At 44.5% G+C, this 22,756-nt stretch overlaps 2 protein-coding genes across 4 annotated transcripts in view; one reads left to right on the top strand and one right to left on the bottom strand.

Annotated features, from left to right (window-relative positions):
• Nucleotides 1-15,810, bottom strand: part of LOC116535794 (serine/threonine-protein phosphatase 4 regulatory subunit 1-like) — a 77,879-nt gene extending 62,069 nt beyond the window's left edge. Inside the window, exons 1-3 of one of the 3 annotated variants that reach the window (XM_032257195.1) lie at nucleotides 14,943-14,982; nucleotides 14,754-14,789; nucleotides 14,411-14,487 (exon numbers count right to left, since the gene is read on the bottom strand). In XM_032257195.1, the coding sequence (XP_032113086.1) occupies nucleotides 14,411-14,477 (67 nt within the window). In that variant the 5' untranslated portion in view covers nucleotides 14,478-14,487; nucleotides 14,754-14,789; nucleotides 14,943-14,982. Of the gene's footprint in view, nucleotides 1-14,410; nucleotides 14,488-14,753; nucleotides 14,790-14,942; nucleotides 15,003-15,721 lie in introns of those variants that run through there. The other 2 variants (XM_032257197.1, XM_032257196.1) reach the window with 2 other exon arrangements.
• Nucleotides 15,104-22,756, top strand: part of RAB22A (RAB22A, member RAS oncogene family) — a 53,584-nt gene continuing 45,931 nt past the window's right edge. The window contains exons 1-2 of the mRNA XM_032257199.1: nucleotides 15,104-15,396; nucleotides 16,432-16,511. Of these exons, the coding sequence (XP_032113090.1) occupies nucleotides 15,361-15,396; nucleotides 16,432-16,511 (116 nt within the window). The 5' untranslated portion in view covers nucleotides 15,104-15,360. The remainder of the gene's footprint in view (nucleotides 15,397-16,431; nucleotides 16,512-22,756) is intronic.

Genomic DNA, 22,756 nt, shown 5'->3' with positions numbered 1-22,756 from the left:
AAAAAAAAAAAAAAAAAAAAAATCTTTGCTCATTCATCATCCTCTCGATGAGGTCTTTCCTGACCACCTTATTTTAAAATTGCAAGTACCCTATCTATAGCCCCCTTACCCTGATCTACTTACCCAGTTTTCCAGAGAACTCACTGCCTTCTGACACATAAAACATTTACTTCATGTGTTTACTGCTTGTCAACTGTGTCCACTTCTTCCACTTCTACCCTTACGGTAAGAATCTTTGACTGGCTCATAGACGTGTCTAGGCCACCTCAAGTATTCAATAGAAGTTGCTGAATGAATGAATGAATGCATGGTAAAGATCCACCAAGCTAGTTTGCTACATCCCTTAACAATGGGAGTAGCACACAAAATGATTCTTGGTCTCATAAAGAATGTTCTAGAGGCCAGTGTGGTGGCTCATGTCTATAATCCCAGCACTTTGGAAGGGCAAGGTAGAAGGTTCACTTGAGACTAGCCTGGCCAACATAAGAAAACCCCATCTCAACAACAAAAAAATAGAAAAACTTAGCAGGGTGTGTTGGTATGCACTTGTAGTCTCAGCTAGCGGGGAGGCTGAGATCAGAGGATCACTTGAGCCTGGGAGGCCAAGGCTGCAGTGAGCCGCGACTATGCCACTGCACTACAGCCTGGAGACAGGGTGAGACCCTGTCTAAAAATAATAATAATTTTCTAGAATTTACATTTCTAAGGCTGGGTGCAGCAACTCACACCTGTAGTCCCAGCACTTTGGGAGGCTCAGGCGAGTGGATCACTTGAGATCAGGAGTTTGAGACCAACCTGGCCAACATGGTGAAATCTTGTCTCTACTAAAAATATAAAAATTAGCCAGGCATGGTGGTACATGCTTGTAATCCCAGCTACTCGGGAGGCTGAGGAAGGAGAATCGCTTCAACCAAGATTGTGCCACTGCGCTCCAACCTGAGCAACAGAGTGAGACTCTGTCTCAAAAAAAAAGAATTTACATTTCTAGCCACTGCTGAGTTGGCATGTTGTCTGTCAGCTGCTGGCAGAAACAAGGGGCTAAGGTCTACCATGTGATCTTACAGTCAATTACTCTGGGACCCAACAATCCAGACCACACATAAACATCAGGAATCTTAAGCATTCAAGTTAGAAATGAAATATGAAGTCTCACATAAATAATTCCTAGTCAAATTTTTTTCACTGTATTTTTTTACATTTGAAAAACAAAAAAAAGCTGCCAACTCCATTTATGAAAGCTTCGTATGATGCAGAAGAACAAAGCTTTCTGAACAAAACAGTTTCTAACAATAATTTCAAGCTGTCTTGGCCCAATGTAAAATAAGAAACAAACCAGTATTGATCATGTTTTGACTTCATGTGTCATCTACACTATAATAAGCTTTTAAGCAGCAGCTGCTTTCTATGCTTCTGCCACTTTCTAAATTTCTAGGTTTACTGACAAGTTGACACGGGACACTACTGACTCTTTAACAAAAATGATGAATATTTAAAGCTAGCAAAGCAGAGTAGAAAAAGGACCTGGAGAAGGGCCAGTATGATTCACTGGGGTCAGCGGCCTCTCCTACCGTCCCGTATGCTCAGCCCCCATCCCCTGACTCTACACACATGAGCCACCCTGAACTGTGTGCCTAACACCCCTGCAGCTCTGTTACACCACAGTCGGCAGCTGTGGCTGCTCTTTGCCCTCCAGGGAGAAGTACAGTTTAAAAATCCACTTTAATAGCTAAGACATAGACAGCTCACCTCTACCATACAAACCACTTCAATAGCTAGGATATAACTCACCTCTACCATCCACTTCAATAGCTAAGACATAGACAGCTTACCTCTACAGACAGCCTCAGCTATCACGGAGGCTGAGGTGGGAGGATCGCTAGAGCCTGGGTAGGCCAAGGCTGCAGTGAGCAGTGATTGTGCCACTGTTCTCCTGCCTGGGAGACAGAGGGAGACCCTGTCTCAAAAATAATAATTATTATCCAGAATTTACATTTCTAGGCACTGCTAAGTTGGCCAGTGTGGTTCTGAGCACACACAACCTAAAACAAGATCAGTTCCTCTTCAGAAACATCCTGATCACTTTGCAAAGAATAAAAGAATTTATTATCCTTTGCCCCCAATGCTAGGTGACTACATTTAAAAAAAAAAAAAAAAAAGGAACTCCTCTCCGACTAAAAGGCCCACCGGAGAAAAATATTTCCAGAAACTACAACCTTAAGAAAAAAGGATTTGCCCTCCTCTGTGCTAACTAGTTATTCAAGGGTTGTCCAACCCTGTCAGTATCTCTATCACTTAACATATGCTGGGGCATAAGGGAAATCACATGAGGATGCTATAGTGAAACACACCACAGGCCCTTAGGTCCTCACCTATGTGTCAGTGCTTCTCACCAGACACCAATCTGTCTTAAAGCAGGCTAAGTGTGGATTAATATCTTAAGTATAACGTTAGGTGAATGTGCATTTCAGATTCAATTATAGCAGATATAATCTAATAAATACAAAAAAACTTTACAGGTCATTTTGCAGCAAAAAAAAAAAAAAAAAAAGGATCAGAAGATCAATTCAGAAACAGAACGCATGCTGACAACAGACTCACCTTGAACGTCCCCTCCTCCCTCATGGTTCACTGCAGGCAACAACAGTAACCTAATTCAACAGAGTAGTGGTCTCTGGACACCAAAAGCTCCCACAGGAACAAAGATCATCATGTACATCACAACCCACAATGCCATGGCGGCGAGCAGCATGGGACCTAAGCACAGACAAACAAGAGGAACACAGCTCCACTTGGAAGAGAGTGGAAGAGACGGGAGACAGCTTCCCTAAAACATAGGTGGTATGTGAGTCAGGCCTGGAAGACGGAACAGAAATCTGCCACGTGGGAAGAGAGAGAATCTGGGAAAGGAAAAAAGAACATTCCAGATGAAGGGGCAAGCACAGCAAAGTACACTGTCTGCCACCTTCAAGTGGTTCAGGGGCACTGAGCCATTTCACACAAAGCCCCCAAGCCCTGACTACAATTGGCTTTAAGTGGGAAAGGGGGAAAAAATAAACATAATAAAGCATACCCAATGAGATCCCTTTATTGGCCCAGACATAAGCAGAGCTGGAGCTGGCGGCAGAATGTTATGGCCTGTCTACCCCAGCAAGCATTTTCATTAAGAGCCTGTTCTCCAGCCGTTCCCAATATTTACGATTCTCCATTCAACGTGTTACCCTGTCATTATAACTCTACATGAGCTATGCCACCCTGGGCCAGACTAATTAGCCAGACAATCTAGTATTCTGATTCTGACATAGCACTAGGGGACACTGAACAGGGAACATGATAGACGTAGTCCACCATGTCCACGTCTGACTCAAAATATTAGAAGATTGGTTAATGGTGGCCAAGGAGTTTAAGCCTTATTTGCAAAATTTGCAGTAAAAAAAAAAAGAACAGAGAATGTATTTATGTAGGACTTATATAAATAAACAATTTTTTTAAAGGGTCGTGTTAGCCACTCTTCAATTAACAACTAAATCTTTGCAAGGCCTTAGGTGATCTTGTGAAAACTAGAATACACCACTCCCATAATGTGTTATTTAAAGTAGTTTTGTTCTTCTCACTAACAGGCTAATACAGATCCCTGAATTGGAACTATTGCTTACAGCGAGACTAGACAAGCTTGATTCCTCTGACAGATAAAGAACACTCTCGATTCTTCACTGGCTTTTGGTGGGGAAGTGACCGCTGCACACTTCAGGTCCTTGTTGACTTAACTACATTTAAACAACAAGTTGTGCAAGCAAACTTTCTCTATATAAATGTCATTCTCTAACAAGACCCACACTGATTTATAAGCTCTCAGATAAGCAGATCCATCCAATGCGTAATGTTTTATATTGCAAATCTTTGAGGGCCACTGATGGTTGTTACTAGCACCACGCAATGGGCTGGCTGGAAAGACCAGCCTAATTCATGAGCAGCCATCCTTTCTGCACCATGCAGACATGGCAATTCTTCTCTGATTTGTAGCTTTAATCATGACTTCTAAAACCCGTCATTATTTATAACTCTTTTATTATTTTTATTTTGAGATGGAGTTTCGTTCTTGTTGCTCAGGCCGGAGTGCAACTGTACAATCTCGGCTCACAGCAACCTCCACCTCCCAAGTTCAAGTGATTCTCTTACTTCAACCTCCTGAGTAGCTGGGATTACATGCATGCTAGTGCATGCCTGGCTAATTTTTTTTTCTTTTGTTTTGTATTTTTAATAGAGACAAGGTTTCTTTCACCATGTTGGTGAAACCAAGCTGGTCACAAACTCCTGACCTCAGGTGATCCACCTGCCTCAGCCTCCCAAAGTGCTGGGATTACAGGCATAAGCCACCATGTCCAGCCAACTGTGACTTTTAAGCTGATGGTCAATGGGAAACATTTACTCAGGTTACCTCATAGGAAAGAATTCTGCAGCTCAAAGCAGTTCATATGCTCCATTTTGATGTTACACGTCTCCATTTTCCTGCCAACTCGCCCACTTGAGGGACTGAATTGGAGAAGATGAGGGTGGTAAAGTCTACATGGCATTAATGAATGAATGGAACAATATTATTTACAAATGCAATGAGTTCTCTAGTCAGCCTTGAGGTAGACGCAAAAGAAAAAAATAGTTACAGAAGAAAGTCAAAGCCTTTGGGGTGAGTGTTAGGGTATAGAGTCCTCTATTTTCCTACTGTTCAAAATAGTTAAAACAGTCAAGCAATACACTCAGACCAAGCAAGATAACTTTACCAGCATCTCTAAAACCATCTCGTGCTCCCTTCCACTTACCACCTCCCACAACGGGTAACAGCTCTTCAGCCTCTTAACAGCCTAGATTCGCCCTGCATGGTTTTATAGTTTGTACAAACAGAACCATGTAGTATGTACCCTTTTGTGTCTGGCTTTTCAGATGTTTGTGGAATCATCCATATTACTGAGTGGAGCTGTAGAGCATTCTCATAGCTGCACAGTATTCCAATGTGTGAACATACCACAATGTATAATCCTTTGTAGTCATGACGGATATTTGAGTAGGTTGCAGTTCCTGACTTTTAAGAATCATGCTACGGCCGAGTGCCGTGGCTTACACCTGTAATCCCAACACTTTGGGAGACCGAGGCGGGTAGATCAAGAGGTCAGGAGTTCAAGATCAGCCTGGTCAAGATGTTGAAACCCCATCTCTACTAAAAATACAAAAAATTAGCCGGGCACGGTAGCAGACGCCTGTAATCCCAGCTACTCGGGAGGCTGAGGTCAGGAGAATCGCTTGAACCACGGAGGCGGAGTTTGCAGTGTGGAGAATGCACCATTGTACTACAGCCTGGGTGACAGAGTGAGAGTCTGTCTCAAAAAAAAAAAAAAAAAATGCTTCTATCTGTGTGAAGAATGTTTCCTCTGTATATATCCAACCAAGCATAGACTTATATTCTCAAAAAAACTGGCTTATAGACATGCTTTTACAAACATGTTTTTTGAGAATGTACGTCTGTGCTTGGTTGGGTATATAACGAGGAGAATTGTTGGGTTATTCACATTCTTTTTTTAAGGTATTCAGAGTAGATATAAATCATGCAAATGTGTGCTGGAATCTTCCATCCCTGAAGAAAAGCCCTTTGAATCCTTCCAGCTGCTGCTTCTTGAAAGGCTGTGCTTTCTTCTGCTGGGCTGTGAGCCCCAAAGGCAGTGAGCATTCCTCAAAGTGCCCAATGCCTAGCCATGGCTTGCTCTATTCTGCACCTTGGCTACAAGGCACTTTGACCACTGAGCTACTAGACTCCAGGCCACACTGCCTCAACTTCCAAAACCTTCCCAATTAATTCCAATCTGGCTTCTGCTTCTTGGCTGTGCTGAACCACTTCTCATTAAGGTCAATGAAGACCCCCTAACTGCCAAACTCCATGGCCTGTCTTCAGTCCTCATCTTACCTGATCCTTCTAGGACAAGTGACATGAATAAATGATTATCCCAACAAAACCCTGGCTCCAAGGATCTCCTGGTTTCTTACCTCCATGGCTAATTTCTAGAAGCTTCTGCTGCCCAGGGAGTGCACCCTTCACCTTCTTCTCCAAAATTCCCCTCTCATCCTGCTCCCATGGCTCCAGCTACCACCCACCACTGATGACTCTCACGTCTACTCTCCAGTCCTAACTGCGCTCCAGAACCCTTTAAGGGGGCTTTCTGGTGGCCTTGACAATGCCACCAGGATCTGTGGCATCATTTCTCATGTGCTATCCAGTGCCATTCACTGTGTTAGGCCACAGGGACCCAAAAAAGGATTAGACCCATTCTAATGGTCAATCTATTAGTCAATCAGTAAATGCTGCCACAGGAAAATACAGGGCTCAGGAAATACAAAGGGATGCCTAGCCCAGTCTGGGTGGAAAGGAGTGGAGGTGTCAGAAAAGTTCTCCACAAGACCTGAAGACCTGTCTCTGAGTTGACCCTTCCCTCACCACCAGTACTATCTATCAACCCTATTCCCCACTCCCATGCCCATCTCCTTGATTGAGACCCCACTCCCCTCACCTGGACCCCAGGAACACACTGGGCATCCCACCCCAGCTTTTCCTCCACCAGTCCTTTCTTTAAAGCACAGAGCAAATCTAGTCACTCCCCTGGTTCAGATTCTCCAGTGGCTCCCCATGACTTCATGGATAAAAGGCCATCACTTTATCTTACAGTGGACTTAAGAGCCATGGGTGGCCTGGCCCCCACCTCCTCCTCTCACCTCCTGTGTCTGTCATTCACTGTTCCAGACACACAAGCCCAGACATCCAGGCCTTCCTGCTAGGGCTTGACAAGGAAGAGTTGTACCCAGGAGGCTTTCTCTGGTTCTTCATGTGAATATCTCAGGACGTTTTCTCTGCCTTTTCATGTGAATATCTCCAGCTTGCTATTCAAATCTCAACTCAAAAGCACCTCTCAGGGCTCTGGAGATGCCTTCTCTGGCCACTGGATGTAAGCAGCACCTATATGCATCCAACCACATTGTGCTGGCACCTCCGATCACACTCACCTGCTATATGTCCTTCTGCTTTACCTCTTTAGTGTCTGTCTCTGCTGCTAGACTGAAAGCTTCATATGAGCAAAAACTGTTTGTTTTATTCACCTCTGTGTATGCAATGCCTCACATAGTACCTGAGACTCAATAGGCCCTTAATAAATTTTAGTTGAATGAATGAATGAACCAGTGAATGATGAGTCCTCCAAAGCAAACTGGCTAAGATAAATTCAGCAGCCAGACTTCCTGGTTTAAATTCCACCTCTGCCACTTACTAGCTGTGTTATTTTGGGCAAGTTATTTAGCCTTTCTGTGCCCCCTGTGAACCCCGCAGTAATAAGATAGGATTAAAAATACCTGCCCCGGGGGCTTTTGTACTTGAGTTACAACAATAACATGTCAGAGCTGAGCTTAATATGCTCTTTGTCCTAAGTAAGCAGCAGAGTTTGTACTACTACCTGGGTTGCATTCCTAAGACAGAAAATTGACCACCATCTTTAGGGACGCCCCACTGCCTCCCAGGTTAAGCCTAAACCCTGGGCTGGTGAAGCAGGTTCTTCACTGACAGCCCCCAATGCTACCTTCAAGTCTCTCCCACTCCTTCCCTCACACACAAGACTTGTTCCCAAGTCTCCGCCCTTCTTTCTCACCAGGTCCCAAGCAGACCAGGATCATGCAACACTCTGCCTTTGTACACACGGCCCCGAATGCACATTGCCTTCCTCTGCCTCCCCAACTCAAACGCCTCCCCAACTCAAATGCCACCTCCCCTCAGAACCCTTCCCCTCCCACCCCTGCCCTGTCTTGTTTGTTTTCCTTTTTTGAGACGGAGTCTTATTCTATTGCCCAGGCTGGAGTGCAGTAGCACAATCTTGGCTCACCGCAGCCTCCATCTCCCAGGTTCCAGATATCTTCCCACCTCAGCCTCCCTGGTAGCTGGGATTACAGGTGTGCACCCCCACACCCGGCTGATTTTTATATTTTTAGTTGAGATGGGGTTTCGCCATGTTGGCCAGGCTGGTCTCAAACTCTTGACCCCAGGTGATCTGCCCACCTTGGCCTCCCAAAGTGCTGGGATTACAGGTGTGAGCCACCGTTCCTAGCCCCGCCCTGTCTTCTTACTGCCCCAGATCTGTGTTCCCTCTTCTGCCTGGGCCCTTGAGATACTGTAGGCACCTCCCTGCCAGGAGCCGAGCCCCAGGCTTCTCCACATCACTATCCCCAACACCTTTAGGAGGGCTAATACCTTGGAAGACATGGAGAAATGTGTTCTGTGCAGGAATGACTTTCCAAACATGAAAACTAACCACCTGCCTTCATCTCTTCTTTCTTTCCCATCAGGGATAAACTAACTGGTATTTTGAAGGTCAAAGCTACCTTCCCTTTTGTTAGCTAGGTTTTGTTGCAAAATTTGTTTACAAGAGCTTACTCTGTGGTGAAGAAAGCCATTTAAAACTCTTCTTTTTAAACAGAGACAATTTCTGGGAATTGCTGATGTTCATCTGTTTGCCTCACAGGAAACAGAAAATACAGAGCAACAAAAGTCAAATGCACTAAGATGATGGGAAGGGCAACAAGGTGGATTCCGCTTCCACCACTCTGACTCTTTTGTTCCCATTCTCATCCTGCTGGGAGGAAAAAGATACATGTTTTTATCCCCAACACACCAGTGAGAAAAATGAGATGTGAAGTTTGAGCAACTTGTCAGGGGTTATTCAACTAAGCAGAGGTTTTTCAACAAAGCTCAGCCATATCTAACTAAACCTAGCGGGAAAGACACTGATCCAGCTGGCTCAGTTAAGCAACAGACCTAGGGGCTCTAACGGAATAAAATCAAGTTTGAGCTAGAGAAGGAGTCAGCAAACCACCTCCCCTAGGCCAAATTTAGCCCACCACTAGTATTTGTAAATAAAGTTTTATTAGGACACAGCCATGCCTACTCATTTATATGCTGTTTATGGCTGCTTTCAGGCTACAATAGCAGGGCAGGGACCTTCTGGCCAGCAAGCCCTTAAATATCTGATCCTTCCGGAAAAAAAACTGCCAATCTCTGATTTAGAGAACAGTTGGATCTCTTAGTTTTGTTCTCTTTTTCAATATTAGAATACTGCTGTTCAAATTATTTCAGTTGACAGGGAGATATTTATTTTAAAAATTGAAAATCTTTGATTCAAGTGTCTATCATAATTCAGAGAAAAAGTTCGATGGTTTGGTTTAGGACTCAGATTAATATAGTTTCTCTGCTTTGGGGACTTGGTTGTTGTTCTTGAGAAGAACATTTTTACAAATGTTGAACAAAGCGGGCAGGTGACCTGGAATGCTTTTTGCTCTGGAAAATGTTTATTATTCAAGTTTGGACATACACTGCTCCTTCCAGCATTAAGATTTCAAGACTCTATCTATATTCATTCCATTGGCTTCACTAATCCTGTTTTCACCAAAGGTCCAGATATCATTTGTTGGCACCTAGCTTTTCTCATAAATAGAAGTATATCCTCTTCCAAATTCTTTCATAGATACCTTATGAAAGCTAAACATTTGAAAAGAAATACACTGTCCCCACCAAACACTAACGTATTTTACAAGTCAGTCTTTTGAAGCTAAATGTATCTTACAAAACTCTGCAGTGGCTTCAGAATTGAAATCCAGCCTTCCAACTCTTCCTGCAGATGTTTGACCATATGTGACACTTTCATCTCATTTTTTGAAACCTTTTACTATGGAAATTTTCAAACATATGCAAAAATAGAGAGACTAGTCCCCAGCAACCAGATTCAACAAGTATCAACATTCTGCCATTTATTTTTCCCTCTCCTGACTTTTTGTTTACTGTTTGTTGCAGTATTTGATAGCAGACTTCACACATCAAATCATTTCACCCATGAATGCCTGTTTCTGTTAGATGAGGCCCTTTTCCTTTGAACAAAACCATGACACTATTATCACATCCAACAAAATTAATAATTCTTAATATTATCTAATACCCAGTTCAAACTCAATTTTCCCTGTCTCAATAATGTATTTTTATAGTTGATTTGTTCAACTAAAGATCCAGCTGGGTACAGTGGTTCACTCCTGTAATCCCAGCACTTTGGGAGGCTGAGGCGGGCGGATCACAAGGTTAAAGATCAAGACCATCCTGGCCAACATGGTGAAACCCCGTCTCTACTAAAAAAATACAAAAAATTAGCTGGGCGTGGTGGCGCGTGCCTGTAGCCCCAGCTACTTAGGAGGCTGAGGCAGGAAAATTGCTTGAACCCAGGAGGCGAAGGTTGCAGTGAGCCAAGATCGCACCACTGCACTCCAGCCTGATGCCTGGCGACAGAGCAAGACTTGGTCTCAAAAAAAAATATCCAAATATGACTACATATTGTATTTTGTTGGTAGGTCTCTCAGGTCTCTATATTTGCAATAGGCTCCCCTGATTTTTTATTCAACCACCACTGACACACATTTAAATTCTAATTGGCCAAGCAAACCTTACCAACAATAACACCTCTTCAGCCTCCATATGCTATAAGCAAAACCAGACATTCATAGGCCTGTAGATGCCTAGGCACAGAATTACAGCTCCACCTTCCACATGCAATTCAATGTGAATACCAATATGCCACACAATCCCACATACTTTCTGCTCTCAAGAGAAGAAATTTAGATTGCTTCACTAAGCCAATTCTCTGAAATTAAATCTCTTCTGTGCTGCGATGGCCTGAAGACTCTGAATGATTTAAAAAAATAAACATCCATTTGCCGGGCGCGGTGGCTCAAGCCTGTAATCCCAGCACTTTGGGAGGCCGAGGCGGGTGGATCACGAGATCAAGAGATCGAGACCATCCTGGTCAACATGGTGAAACCCCGTCTCTACTAAAAATACAAAAACATTAGCTGGGCATGGTGGCGCGTGCCTGTAATCCCAGCTACTCAGGAGGCTGAGGCAGGAGAATTGCCTGAACCCAGGAGGCGGAGGTTGCGGTGAGCCGAGATCGCGCCATTGCACTCCAGCCTGGGTAACAAGAGTGAAACTCTGTCTCAAAAAAAATAAAAATAAAATAAAAAAATAAAAAAATAAACATCCATTTATTATGGCTCCCTTTTGAAATTAGCCAAACATAATCAAGAATCACAAAGTAAATCAGACAAAAGCCTTGTAATCCATTATCATTTACAGTAAGAACATTAATTGAGCACCTAGATCATGCAGGACATTGGGTTATAGAAAGGCTGGCCAGTGTCCCTGCCCCAAGGAACCTACTGTCTAAACAGAGGGGCATCACATCATTCAGACACAAATGACCAAGGAGGACAACAGTCACAGTATCACCCAAACTGACATCCATTTCCCACCCCATAAGTTAAGAATATTTATGAGGTTGATCCCTGTGCTGGGATAAAAAGAAGAGTCAGCCGGATGCGGTGGCTCATGCCTGTAAACCCAGAACTTTGGGAGGCTGAGGAGGGCTGATCACAAGGTCCGGAGTTCAAGACCAGCCTGGCAAACATGGTGAAAATACAGAGCAACAAAAGTCAAACACATTACGATGATGGGAAGGGAAACAAGGTGGATTCCACTCCCACCACTCTGACTCTTTTGTTCCTCGCCATTCTCTCCCGTCTCTACTAAAAATGCAAAAATTAGCTGGGCATGATGGCGTGTGCCTGTAATCCCAGCTACTCGGGAGGCTAAGGCAGGAGAATTGGTTAAACCAGGACCCGGGAGGTGGAAGCTGCAGTGAGCTGAGATCACTCCACTGTATTTCAGCCTGGGATACAGAGAGAGACTTCATCTCAAAAAAAAAGAACAGAAAAGAGAAGCACCATATTTGATTGTGAATTCTACCATTCATGAGCTGTGCCACAATGGATAAGTTGCTGGATCTGATTCTCAGTTTTCTCATCTGTAAGAGGAATAATCCCACCTACCTCACAGAGCAGCACCTGTTAACACTGAATCATAAGCTCTTACACAAAAATCCGGCAAAGATGATGATGATGGTAAAACCACTGAATACTTTACAAAGCACTAGACTGGAATGTTTTCTGTTTGTCTCATCTAACCCTCACACCAGTCCTATGAGGCAGCTCCCATTCTCATGCCACTTTCCAAAGAATTGAACAGAAGGGGTGAGTGGTCCACCCAACATAACACAGCTACAAGTGTGAGAGAGCCAGGATGTAGAGGACTTCAGCAATCTTTCTGCCAACCACAGTATGGTAATACCTCCCAATACTACTATGGGGAGGTGAAGGGGTAGAAGCAGAGCAGCCCGAATTAGCAGGCCCTCCCGTACAGATCAATTGTGTTATAAACTCCTAAGTTATAGCATTCCACAGCTCCTATCCTTGCTCAAACAGGAAACCCCCAGGAGGCCCTCAGAGTTGTCCTACCCAAGGTGTGGTTATACTCAGAGCCATAATGGTGGTTTCCTTCCTTATGGGGCAAGTCTTCAGCTGTCTGCTAAAGAGTTCTTAAGCCTTTTTCATCACAAGCCTCAAACATCTAACATTTGTTCAAATATTTGTCCAAAGTAAGATTGTCATTTTTTCCTAGATAATCCCTTACTTCCTTTTTTGTGCATACATTAGGTTAAAAAGGACTGACAGAAGCTAGCCATCAGAAAAGAGGTGCAACTCCCCTGTGGCCACTACACCGTGAGAGGACTGACCTAGCCAAGTGAAAAGGGCACCTGGCAAAGAACTGAGGTCCTGGCCAATAGTCCTGGCAGATCTCCTAGCCAACAGCCAGGACCTATGCCACCCACACGAGTGACACCATTTCAGACTTTCCCAACTGAAACCACACTAACTAAGCAGGAGTGCCACCCAGTCTACCCAGATATGTGAGAAATCAAATGCTGTTGGTTTAAGCCACTGAGTTTTAGGGTGGTTAGGTAAATGAAACAGCCAGAAAATAGCTTTCCAGCCGGACCAAATGCCAAATCTATGAATGAGAAGCACCATCATGGCAGCTAAAGATTGTTTATCAACGGAAATGATACAACTCCTTCAATCTGAGCACACCCGTTGGCCAAACATTCGCTCAGTAAACCTGGATCTATACCGTAAATATGGATCTATACCATAAACCTGGATCAACATGGTAAAACTGGATCTATACTGTAAATCTCGATCTATACTGTACCGGGCTCAACACTGTTAACAGTAACAACAGCCAATATTTACCAAGTGTTTATTACACACTAGGCACTGTGCTAAATCCTTTATTCATTTAATCCCTTACAAAAAGCCTTTCAAGGTGGGCCACCATAATACTCACTTTACACATGAGGTCACTGAGGAGTAGAGTGATACAGTGACTTGCCTGGGATCACATTGCTAGTAAACAGTGACATGGGATTTCACTCTTGGCCATCGGACACCACAGACACCAAGCTCTTAACTCTCAGCTTGTTTGGCCCCTTCAAAGTGTTATGCTGCTTTAACAAAACTGCCCCTTCTTTTGCTTTGTTTTTGTTTTGTTTTGTTTTTGAGATGGAGTCTCGCTCTGTTGCCCAGGCTGGAGTGCGGTGGCAGGCCCAGGTTTAAGCGATTCTCTTGCCTCAGCATCCCAAGTAGCTAGGATTACAGGTGTGCACCACCACACCCGGCTAATTTTTGTAATTTTAGTGGAGATGGGGTTTCGCCATGTTGGCCAGGCTGGTCTCAAACTCCTGACCTCAAGTGATCTGCCCACCTCTGCCTCCCAAAATGCTGGGATTACAGGCGTGAGCCACCATGCCCAGCTGAAACTGCACCTTCTGAGTTAATGTGTGTAAAGAGTTTAACACTGCCTGGTCTATGGTAAGTTTTCAGTAAACACCAACTCTTACGGAAACCTGCAGATGTGGAAGGAAGACGAGAGGAAGTAGTGTATATGACTGGCATACAGTATGCCCCCAACTAGTTAGCTATTTGGATGATTTATGTAGGGCTTCTTCACCAGCAAGCACTCCAGTGCTTGGTAATTTTCTCTTTGCAAGTAGGCTCTTACCACAGCCTGTGAGCTCTCTGAGCATAGAGCTGTTTCCAACACATCCTTGCAGGTCCGGAGCCCAGCATGTGGCCTGGCCCAGAGCAAGTAGCTGCTCAAGAAATGTTTCTTGAAAGGAGAGAAAACGCTTTCTTCCTTCACCACGAATGCGAACTTGGATTGCCAAGATGACACCTCCCCCAGCTACCAGCCCTTAACATGATTCCAAAGAAGAGGGCAAGAAGAGACAAGGGACCCACCCAAGAAATGCGGGGCCAATGGGCTCCATGGGATAAGAGATGGAGCTGTGGCCGGAGCACTTGAGAAGTCCATGCCACACCCAGAGCGGGACCTCCCCCCCCGCACTCCTGAAAGTCCCCAGGAAAAGGGAGAGGCCCTGAGATGGAAGGCACCCACCTCCAAAGTGGCAGGCCCCCCGTCCTCCCTGAGTCGACTGGGACTTGGGACTACCCCCTCGACCCATCCCGGGGCAGCCGCAGGCGCAGGAAGAAAAGAAAGTGACAGGAAGTCAAAAGTTTCCCAACAACAAAAATCCTTTCCCCGATGGAAGGGCTCCCACCCTCAGCCCGCCCCGCACAGGGAGGAGGGACGGCCACAAGTGGATCGAGGCGGTTGGGGGTCCCGCCGTTCTGGTCCCGACGACGGCCTGGCCTGAGGCTCCCCTGCCCCGCGCTTCGTGCACCCTGAATTCTTTGAGAGGGTCCCAGGGAGGGGTAGGACTGTCCCAACTCTTACTTACAGTCGTCTTGCAAGTCCACAAAGTACAGGGGGATCTCTGAAAACCAAGAAACACACAAGGAGTTACCAGGGGGCTGCGGCGGGAGGGGTCGGGTCGGGGTTGGGTAGGAGGCCCCCGGCCTCGCGGAGTGGTCACGGGGTGAGAGGGAGGGGAGCAGCCCGGGTGTCCCGGGAACCCAGCCCCACTCACCCGCCATCTTGGGATGGGCCTGAAGGAGGGACCGGCAGTAGCGGGGACCTGTGAACGGGGGCGGGGCCATCGGCTTCAGGCCCCGCCCCCGGCCCGCGCCAGCCGGCCGGCCCCGCCCTCGCGGCAAAGGTGGCTGCCGAGGTGGGCGTGGAGGTCAGGTGACCCGGCCGGCGTCCCAAGATGGCGGCAGCGGCGGCGCCCGGAAGGCCGCGGCGGCGTCCCAGCTGCTAAGGCGGGCCCCAGGCGGCTGGCAGCGGACAGGTCGGACCTAGTGCTGGAGCACCGGCGGCAGCCGCCTCTGCGCGGACCGGGCCTGGGCCGTGCGGCGGCGGTGGCGCCAGGGGATGCTCTTGCTGGGCCTGGCCTCTTCCTCCTCAACTTAGGGCGGCGGCGGGCCCGCGCCCCTGGCTCCCGGGCCATGGCGCTGAGGGAGCTCAAAGTGTGTCTGCTGGGGGTGAGTGGCGGCGGGTCCAGCCGGGAGGGCCACGGGAGGCTGGGCGGACAAGGACCCCGGCTCCCCCACGTCCCCTCACCCCTTCCCCCGCCTCCGTCCGAGATGCTGTCTGCCAGCTCGGTGGACCCTCCCTCCAGGTCGGAAGCTGTCCTGCCCTCCTCTTGCACCCTCCAAAAGGTCCTGGAGGCCTCAGGGACCCTTCCACTTCCCCGCCCCGGAGCCTGTGGACTCTTCCCGCCCCCCAAAGAGCAAACAGAGCCCCCCCCCTTGCTTCTCCATTGCATGTGGGTTAAGAGAGGCTCTTAAATAGTTTTCTCCAACTTACCAAGGTATTAGTTGGGAGTTGGCCAAGTCTTCCAAAGTAAAACCAATAACCGGTCTTTAGGTTTTACAAGCGGAATTAACCTACTTTGTTTCTTGGGTGTTTTTGAACTTGTAGGATATCTCTGCCACTTCTCCAAAGACCTACTTTATCAAGTAACTCTTCTGTATAGAAAAGGGGTGTTCAACTCAGGAAGCCCCAACGACTAGTTTGAAGCTTCAGCTTCCTGTCTTGTCAGGAAGGACAAGGTGTTAGCCATTTCAAAGACTTCTTTCTGAGATTGATGCTGGCATTTCAGAGTTTCTGCCTTAAAGATCGGCAGGAACTCCAGTAACTAATCTTTATTGCCCCCAAATAGAGTGAGGCTAGGATTCATCAGGGATTACTCAGAGGTAATTACTCAGGAGTTCAAAGTTTACTAACATATGTTAAAAAGCAAGTAGACTTGTTACTTTTTACGAAGCAGAAACTTTGGGTCTTTCAAAAGGTCCTAATCTGTCTTAAAAACTGCAAAAACCTCTCCCTTTTAGTACATTTAGAATCTCCTAATTACTCCACTGAATTGTTATGACAACCGCTTTTGTGTTCCTCAATTTATAAAATTACACATCTAGGGTGATTTTTTTTAAATCCTGAACTTACGCCACAAAGTAGTTTTTGGTGTCTGCAAGAAGGTAAACTTTTTCTCAGTCGCTCATCTCGTTCTCTTTCAGGATACAGGTGTAGGTAAATCGAGTATTGTGTGGCGATTTGTGGAAGACAGTTTTGATCCAAACATCAACCCAACAATAGGGTAAGAGATTTTTATTTGATACACATCTAAAGGTGCATTGAAAACCCTTCCAGATAAATAGTGGGTTACAGGTGTAGGCCCTGCGCTTTATATTCATTGAATTCTGAGTCGCTGGTTCGCATTGTTTCCGGAAGGACTTGAAAGAGTCCAGTGAGGATCTGTGTATTTTAGGAAAATTATCTTCAGACTTGTGAGGGGTGAAAACATCAAAATGCAAATATGAATTGGAGTTTTACTAATTATTAGAATAGACACAGAAGCTTCAGTCTATAAATACCCACAACGATTACACCTTGAAATAAGGCAGATGAAAACAGATCCGGTGCTATTCTTCCAGGCATATCAAGTAAAAGTCATTTAGATGGTTTTGTCCTTCCTGAAAGTGGTAGAATGAGCTCTGAACCCTTACACATCCCTGTATTGGTAGTAATAATGAATTAACAAATTCATATTGAAATGGAAGGTTTCTTCGGGTCTCTGGTTCCATGGTAAGTGAGGTTGATTGTTCCTATGTTTTTGACTCTATAAGAAAACTTTTCATGTCACAGTACTAATCGTTTGTCTACATAAGAAGTTGTGTTTTATAGGCTTTAATACTATGTTAGGATTATAAAACTAAATAGGTGCTGTGTTCTAGTTTTATTGTCAAACCCTCCATCAAATGGTTTCCAACATTTAAAAAAAAGTTCTGTATTATCCATCATTAGGATAAAATTGGCCTTCGTGCTCTATACAGGTCATTCTTTGCCTAATAGAGAACAGCCCAGGAGAGAAACTGCCATAGGATTGTCCCCTGAGAAATTATAAGCTACTGTTGTCAGGTTATGTGTTCAGTTTTTTTTGTTTTTTTTTTGAGACAGACTCTTGCTCTTCTTGCCCAGGCTGGAGTGCAGTGGCTCACTGCAGCCCCCCCCCCCCCCCCCCCCCCCCGGGTTCAAGCGATTCTCATGCCTCAGCCTCCCAGGTAGCTGGGATTACAAGCACCCACCACCACGCCTGGCTAATTTTGTAATTTTAGTGGAGATGGAGTTTCACCATGTTGGCCAGGCTGGTCTTGAACTCCTGACCTCAGGTGATCTGCCTGCCTCAGCCTCTCAAAGTGCTGGGATTACACGTGTGAGCCACCGCGCCGGACATATGTGTTCAATATTTTTTAATCTTTTTTTTTTTTTCACCCAGGCTGGAGTGCAGTGGCACAATCATGGCTCACGGTAGCCTCAACCTCCTGGGCTCAAGCCATCCACCCACCTCAGGTAGCTGAGACACAGATGCACACTGCCACACCTGGCTTATTTTTTGTATTTTTAGTAGAGATGGAGTTTAACCATCTTACCCAGGCTGGTCTGGAACTCCTGGGCTCAAGTGATCCACCCACCTCAGCCTCCCAAAGTGCTAGAATTATAATATGAGCCACCACACCCAACCTATCTGCTTTCTTAAACCCTGTGGGTGCCCTACACATCTGAAAGCATGGGGATGAAATTCACCAATAAATTTCTGCAATTAAAATGCTTTCAGTATCCTTTAAGAGCTAGGTGTGACCACGTGTAAAACATGACCCCATCCTCCTGAGGGCCTGCCTGTCGCTACCTGCATGGGAAAGTGTTGGGAAGTGACAAGTACTGCTGGTAATTCCGCAAGTGACACACTTCACACTGAGTCAGAGCTGAAAACCCAGAACCCACAAGACACCCAGATACCAGCTTGGCTAGAAGTGCTCTCTCAAATGAGAGAAAAGTGAAGGGTGTAGCTTCATGCATCTTGGTGAGGCCCATGGCCCTATCTTAAGTGTCCACTGTTCCCTTTTTTGCCAGTGGCTCCCAATCTGTCAGATGCCTGTGGCCCCTGAGCTACCTCTAGTCCACTCTCTGCACCTGGAGATTTGGCTCACATTTTCACAGGAAAAAAACATGCAAGGCTTTCTCCTCATTTCTTTTTTCTGCTTTTCTTTCGTTTGTCTGTTTTTCCTCAGCTTTAGAAGGTGGCTTCCTCCTTTGTGACCAACCCCCAAACATACCCCTGAGCTCTGGAGCCCCACCTCACCGTCAGTTACCCTGTTTCTCCCTCAGCCCTGTGCCTGCACACAGGTTCCCCACTCCACTACAAGAGCACCATTCCCCAACATGCTGCTCAGACAGTGGAACTCCTGAAAGAGAAGTCAACACTTCCTCAACTGCACTCACACCCCAGCCCTCTGTCATCTCAGTTCCACCCCACCATGCCACTAAAACCATCTTCACTTAGTACCAGTTTCCATCTAATAGCCAAAATCGGTGGCCTTTTTTTGGTAGTTTTCTTTATCCATAGAGTGCCTACTACATGCCAGGTGCTAGACTGGGTTCTAGACCAGGGGTCAGCAAACTGTGGCCCTTTTGCCCGCCTCCTTTCTTTGTAAAGAGTTACTGAAACAGTCACACCCATTTATTTACTTATTGTCTTGCTGCTTTGGGGTCATAATGACCAACTTGAATAGTTGCAACTAAGACTTGACCCACAAACCCAAAAATACTTGCTGTCTGGTACTTTTCAGAACAAGTTTGCTGACCCCTGATTTAGACAAAATGGACTTCTATCCTTGTAGACCTTACCTACAAGGAGGAGCTACATTATGACTAATATGCAAAAAATGATTTATTCTTTTTTTTTTTTTTTTTTTTTTTTTTGAGACAGAGTCTTGCTCTGTCACCCAGCTGGAGTGCAGTGGCAGGATCTTGGCTCACTGCAACCTCTGCCTTCCAGGTTCAAGCCATTCCCCTGCCTCAGCCTCCTGAGTAGCTGGAATTACAGGCGCCTGCCACCATGCCCAGCTAATTTTTTGTATTTTAGTAGAGACAGGCTTTGACCATGTTGGCCAGGATGGTCTCGATCTCCTGACCTCCTGATCCTCCCACCTTGGCCTCCCAAAGTGCTGGGATTAATAAATTGACTGTACCTGGCCAATTTATTCTTCTTTTTTTTGGAGTCTGAGTCTCTCTCTGTTGCCCAGGCTCGATCGTAGTGACACAATCTCAGCTCACTGCCTCAGCCTCCCATGTAGTTGGGATTACAGGTGCCCGCTACCATGCCCAACTAATTTTTGTATTTTTAGTAGAGATGGGTTTCACCATGTTGGCCAGGCTGATCTCAGACTCCTGACCTCAGGTGATCCACCTGCCTTGGCCTCCCAAAGTGCTGAGATTACAGGTGTGAGCCACAGCACCTGGCGAACCCTAGGCAGTTTAATCTCTGATCTGTTTCTTCGTAAGCACTTAAGGATAATGATAGGACTGGCCCCATATTGTTAGAAGAATTCCAGGAGAGGTGTATTTAAAATACTTTGGAAAGTGCCAGGGAAACTGGAGCTCAATAAATTATAGTTATTATTATTTTTTAATTTTTATTTTTTAGAGACAAGGTCTTGCTCGGTCACCCAATCTGAAATGGAGGGACACTTTGAGCTCACTGCAGCCTCAAACACCTCAGCCGAAGCAATCCTCCTGCTCAGCCTCCTGAGTAGCTAGGACAACAATAGCATGAACAGTAGGCACCATCATGCCTTGCTATTTTTTTTTTTTTTTTTTTTTTTTTTTGTAGAGATGGGGTCTCACTGCATTGCCCAAGCTGATCTTGAACTCTTGGCCTCAAGAAGTCCTCCTGCCTTGGCTTCCCAAAGTGCTAGGATTAGGCATAAGCCACAGCATTTGGCCTATTCTTTTGTAAATGTTTAAATCTTTTTAAAATTTTAAAATCATTTGTATCAAAGCACTGTGTATATGGTTTTTTTTAACTTGAAATAGTGTTAACGAGGCTCATAAGTGTAGTATAAATAACCGTGCTCTACTCTGAGCTATTCACTGGAAGTTTACTGTTACCTTGGCATTTAGCTATTTTTTCTGATCTTTTCTCCAAATTTTTTCATAACCTGCATACGCAGGTTGAGTACCCCAAATACAAAATGCTCCAAAATCTGAAACTTTTTCAGCAACAATATGACACTTACATATTGAGTATTTTGGATTTTGGATTTTTGATTTTGGAATGCTGAACTGGTATAATGCAAATATTCCAAATTCTGAAAAATTCCAAAATTGAAAACAATTCTTTTTTTTTTTTTTTTTTTTTTTAATTTCCCCCCTAGAATCGGAAACACTCTGGTCAGCATTTCAGATAAGGGATACTCAGCCTGTACTGATAGCTCTTGATCCCTCTCTCCTCCCTGCCTCCTGTTTAAGGCATTATCCACAGATTATTTTTCTTTGGAAGATGGGAATTTTGCCATCCTCCTCCTCCCACCTCCTTCTGCATATTTGCCCTCCCTCCATCTTTTCATTAAAGTTCTCTCATTGGGAGTCAATGTACCATAGTGTTTAGAATACAGACACTCGAGCCAGCCTGTCTCCCTTCACCTGCCAGCTCTAGCACTTAGGTTGATCTGTGGCATTGGACAAGTTATTTAACTTCTTTGTGGCTACATTTGCACATTTGGGAATCCTCCCTGGCATCTAACTTATAGGGTGTTACGAAATTGAATTCAAACACATAAAAATTGCTTAGAATGGAGTATGCCGTATGGAAAGCATTTGTTATTTCTTAGCAAATGACAAAATTAATTTAAAAAGGTTATTTTTTAATAACCTCACACTATGGTTTTGAACGTTATATAAAGGCAATTAGTATATACATACACACATGCATGTAGTGTGCTTCTTGGAAACATTGTGAGATTCATCTATATTATTTCATATAATAGTTTTTTTCATCACTATGTGGTATGTATCCCAGTGGATGCATATACCCCAGTTTATTGATTTTACTCTTGGACATTTTGTTTCCTGTTTAGAAGTTTGGGGCTATTATATGTAACTGTTACGAACATTCTCATGTATTTTGTGCCATATCTATGAGAATGGGGGACATATATTAATATATATGGCAGTGGCATTGCTAGGGCACTAAGGAGATGCATCTTCAACTCTGTGAGATAGCTCCCGAAGTATGGCACCAGTTTTCACTCCCACCGACAGTGTACGGAGCTCCAGTTGTTTCATCTCTTCTATGAAGCATTTAGTATCATCAGTCTTTAATTTTAGTTGTTGTAGAGGGTGTGTTCTAGTATGTCCATTTTGGTTTGGATTTCTATTTCTGATGACTGAAGCTCTCAAGCACTTTTTCATATATTCATTGGCCATGTGTATATTAACTTTTCTAAAGAGTTTAAGAGTCTTGCTCACTTTTCTATTGGATTGTCAGTTGTTTTCTTGTTGATTTGTAAACATTATATATATATAATCTCCTCTGGACACTAGTCATTTGTTGGTTCTGTGTATTGCAGATATTTCTCTCATTTGTGACTTACCTTTTCCTACTCTGAAGGAATCTTTTAACAAACACAAGTTTTTTTTTCCCCATATTCTTATTTTTTATCCTTAAGGGTTTCTTACATTTTTTTAACTGACACATAATAATTGTGCATATTTACAGGGTATATAGTGGTGTTTATATATAAATAATGCATAATGATCAGATCAGAGTAATTAACATATCTGTCTCAAATATTGTTTCTTTGTGTTGGGAATATTGAATATCTTCCTTCTAACTATTTAAAACTAAATATTATTGTTAACTGTAGTCATCCAACAGTGATACAGAACACTAGAACTTATTCCTCCTATTTAGCTCTAACTTTATATTCTTTAAACAAATCTCTCCCTATCACTCCCTTCCCCGTATACTTTCCAGCCTCTGTATCTTCTGTTCTACCTTTTACTTCTATGAAATCAACTTTTTGAGCTCCTGCAAATGAATGAAAACACTTAAGTGTTTAACTTTCTCCCCCTGGCTCATTTCACTTAACATAATGTCCTCCAGTTCCATCCATGTTGCTGCAAATAACAGGATTCATTCTTTTGTCTTGGCTATTTTAGTGAAGAGTGCTGCCATAACATGGGGGTGCCGATGTCTCTTCAGTATACTTATTTCCTTTCCTTTGGATAAATGCCCAGTAGTGGAAGTACTGGATCTATAATAGTTCTATTTGTTACTTTTTAAAGAACTTCTATACTGTTCTCCACCATGGCTGTACTAGTTTACATTCCCACCAACAGCATATAAGAGTTCTCTTCTCTCTGCATCCTCACTAGCATTTGTCATTTTTTGTCTTTTTAATAATAACCATCCTAACTAGGGTGTGATGATGCCTCATTGTGGTTTTGATTTGCATTTCCCTGATGATTAGTGCTGTTGACCATTTTTTCATATACCTGCTA

Source organism: Sapajus apella, unplaced genomic scaffold (assembly GCF_009761245.1).
Source record: "Sapajus apella isolate SASKATOON/1434 unplaced genomic scaffold, GSC_monkey_1.0 scaffold96, whole genome shotgun sequence".
Classification (NCBI taxonomy): Eukaryota; Metazoa; Chordata; class Mammalia; order Primates; family Cebidae; genus Sapajus; species Sapajus apella.
The sequence above is the reverse complement of the archived record's forward strand: the minus strand, read 5'-3'. Positions and strand labels throughout refer to the sequence as shown.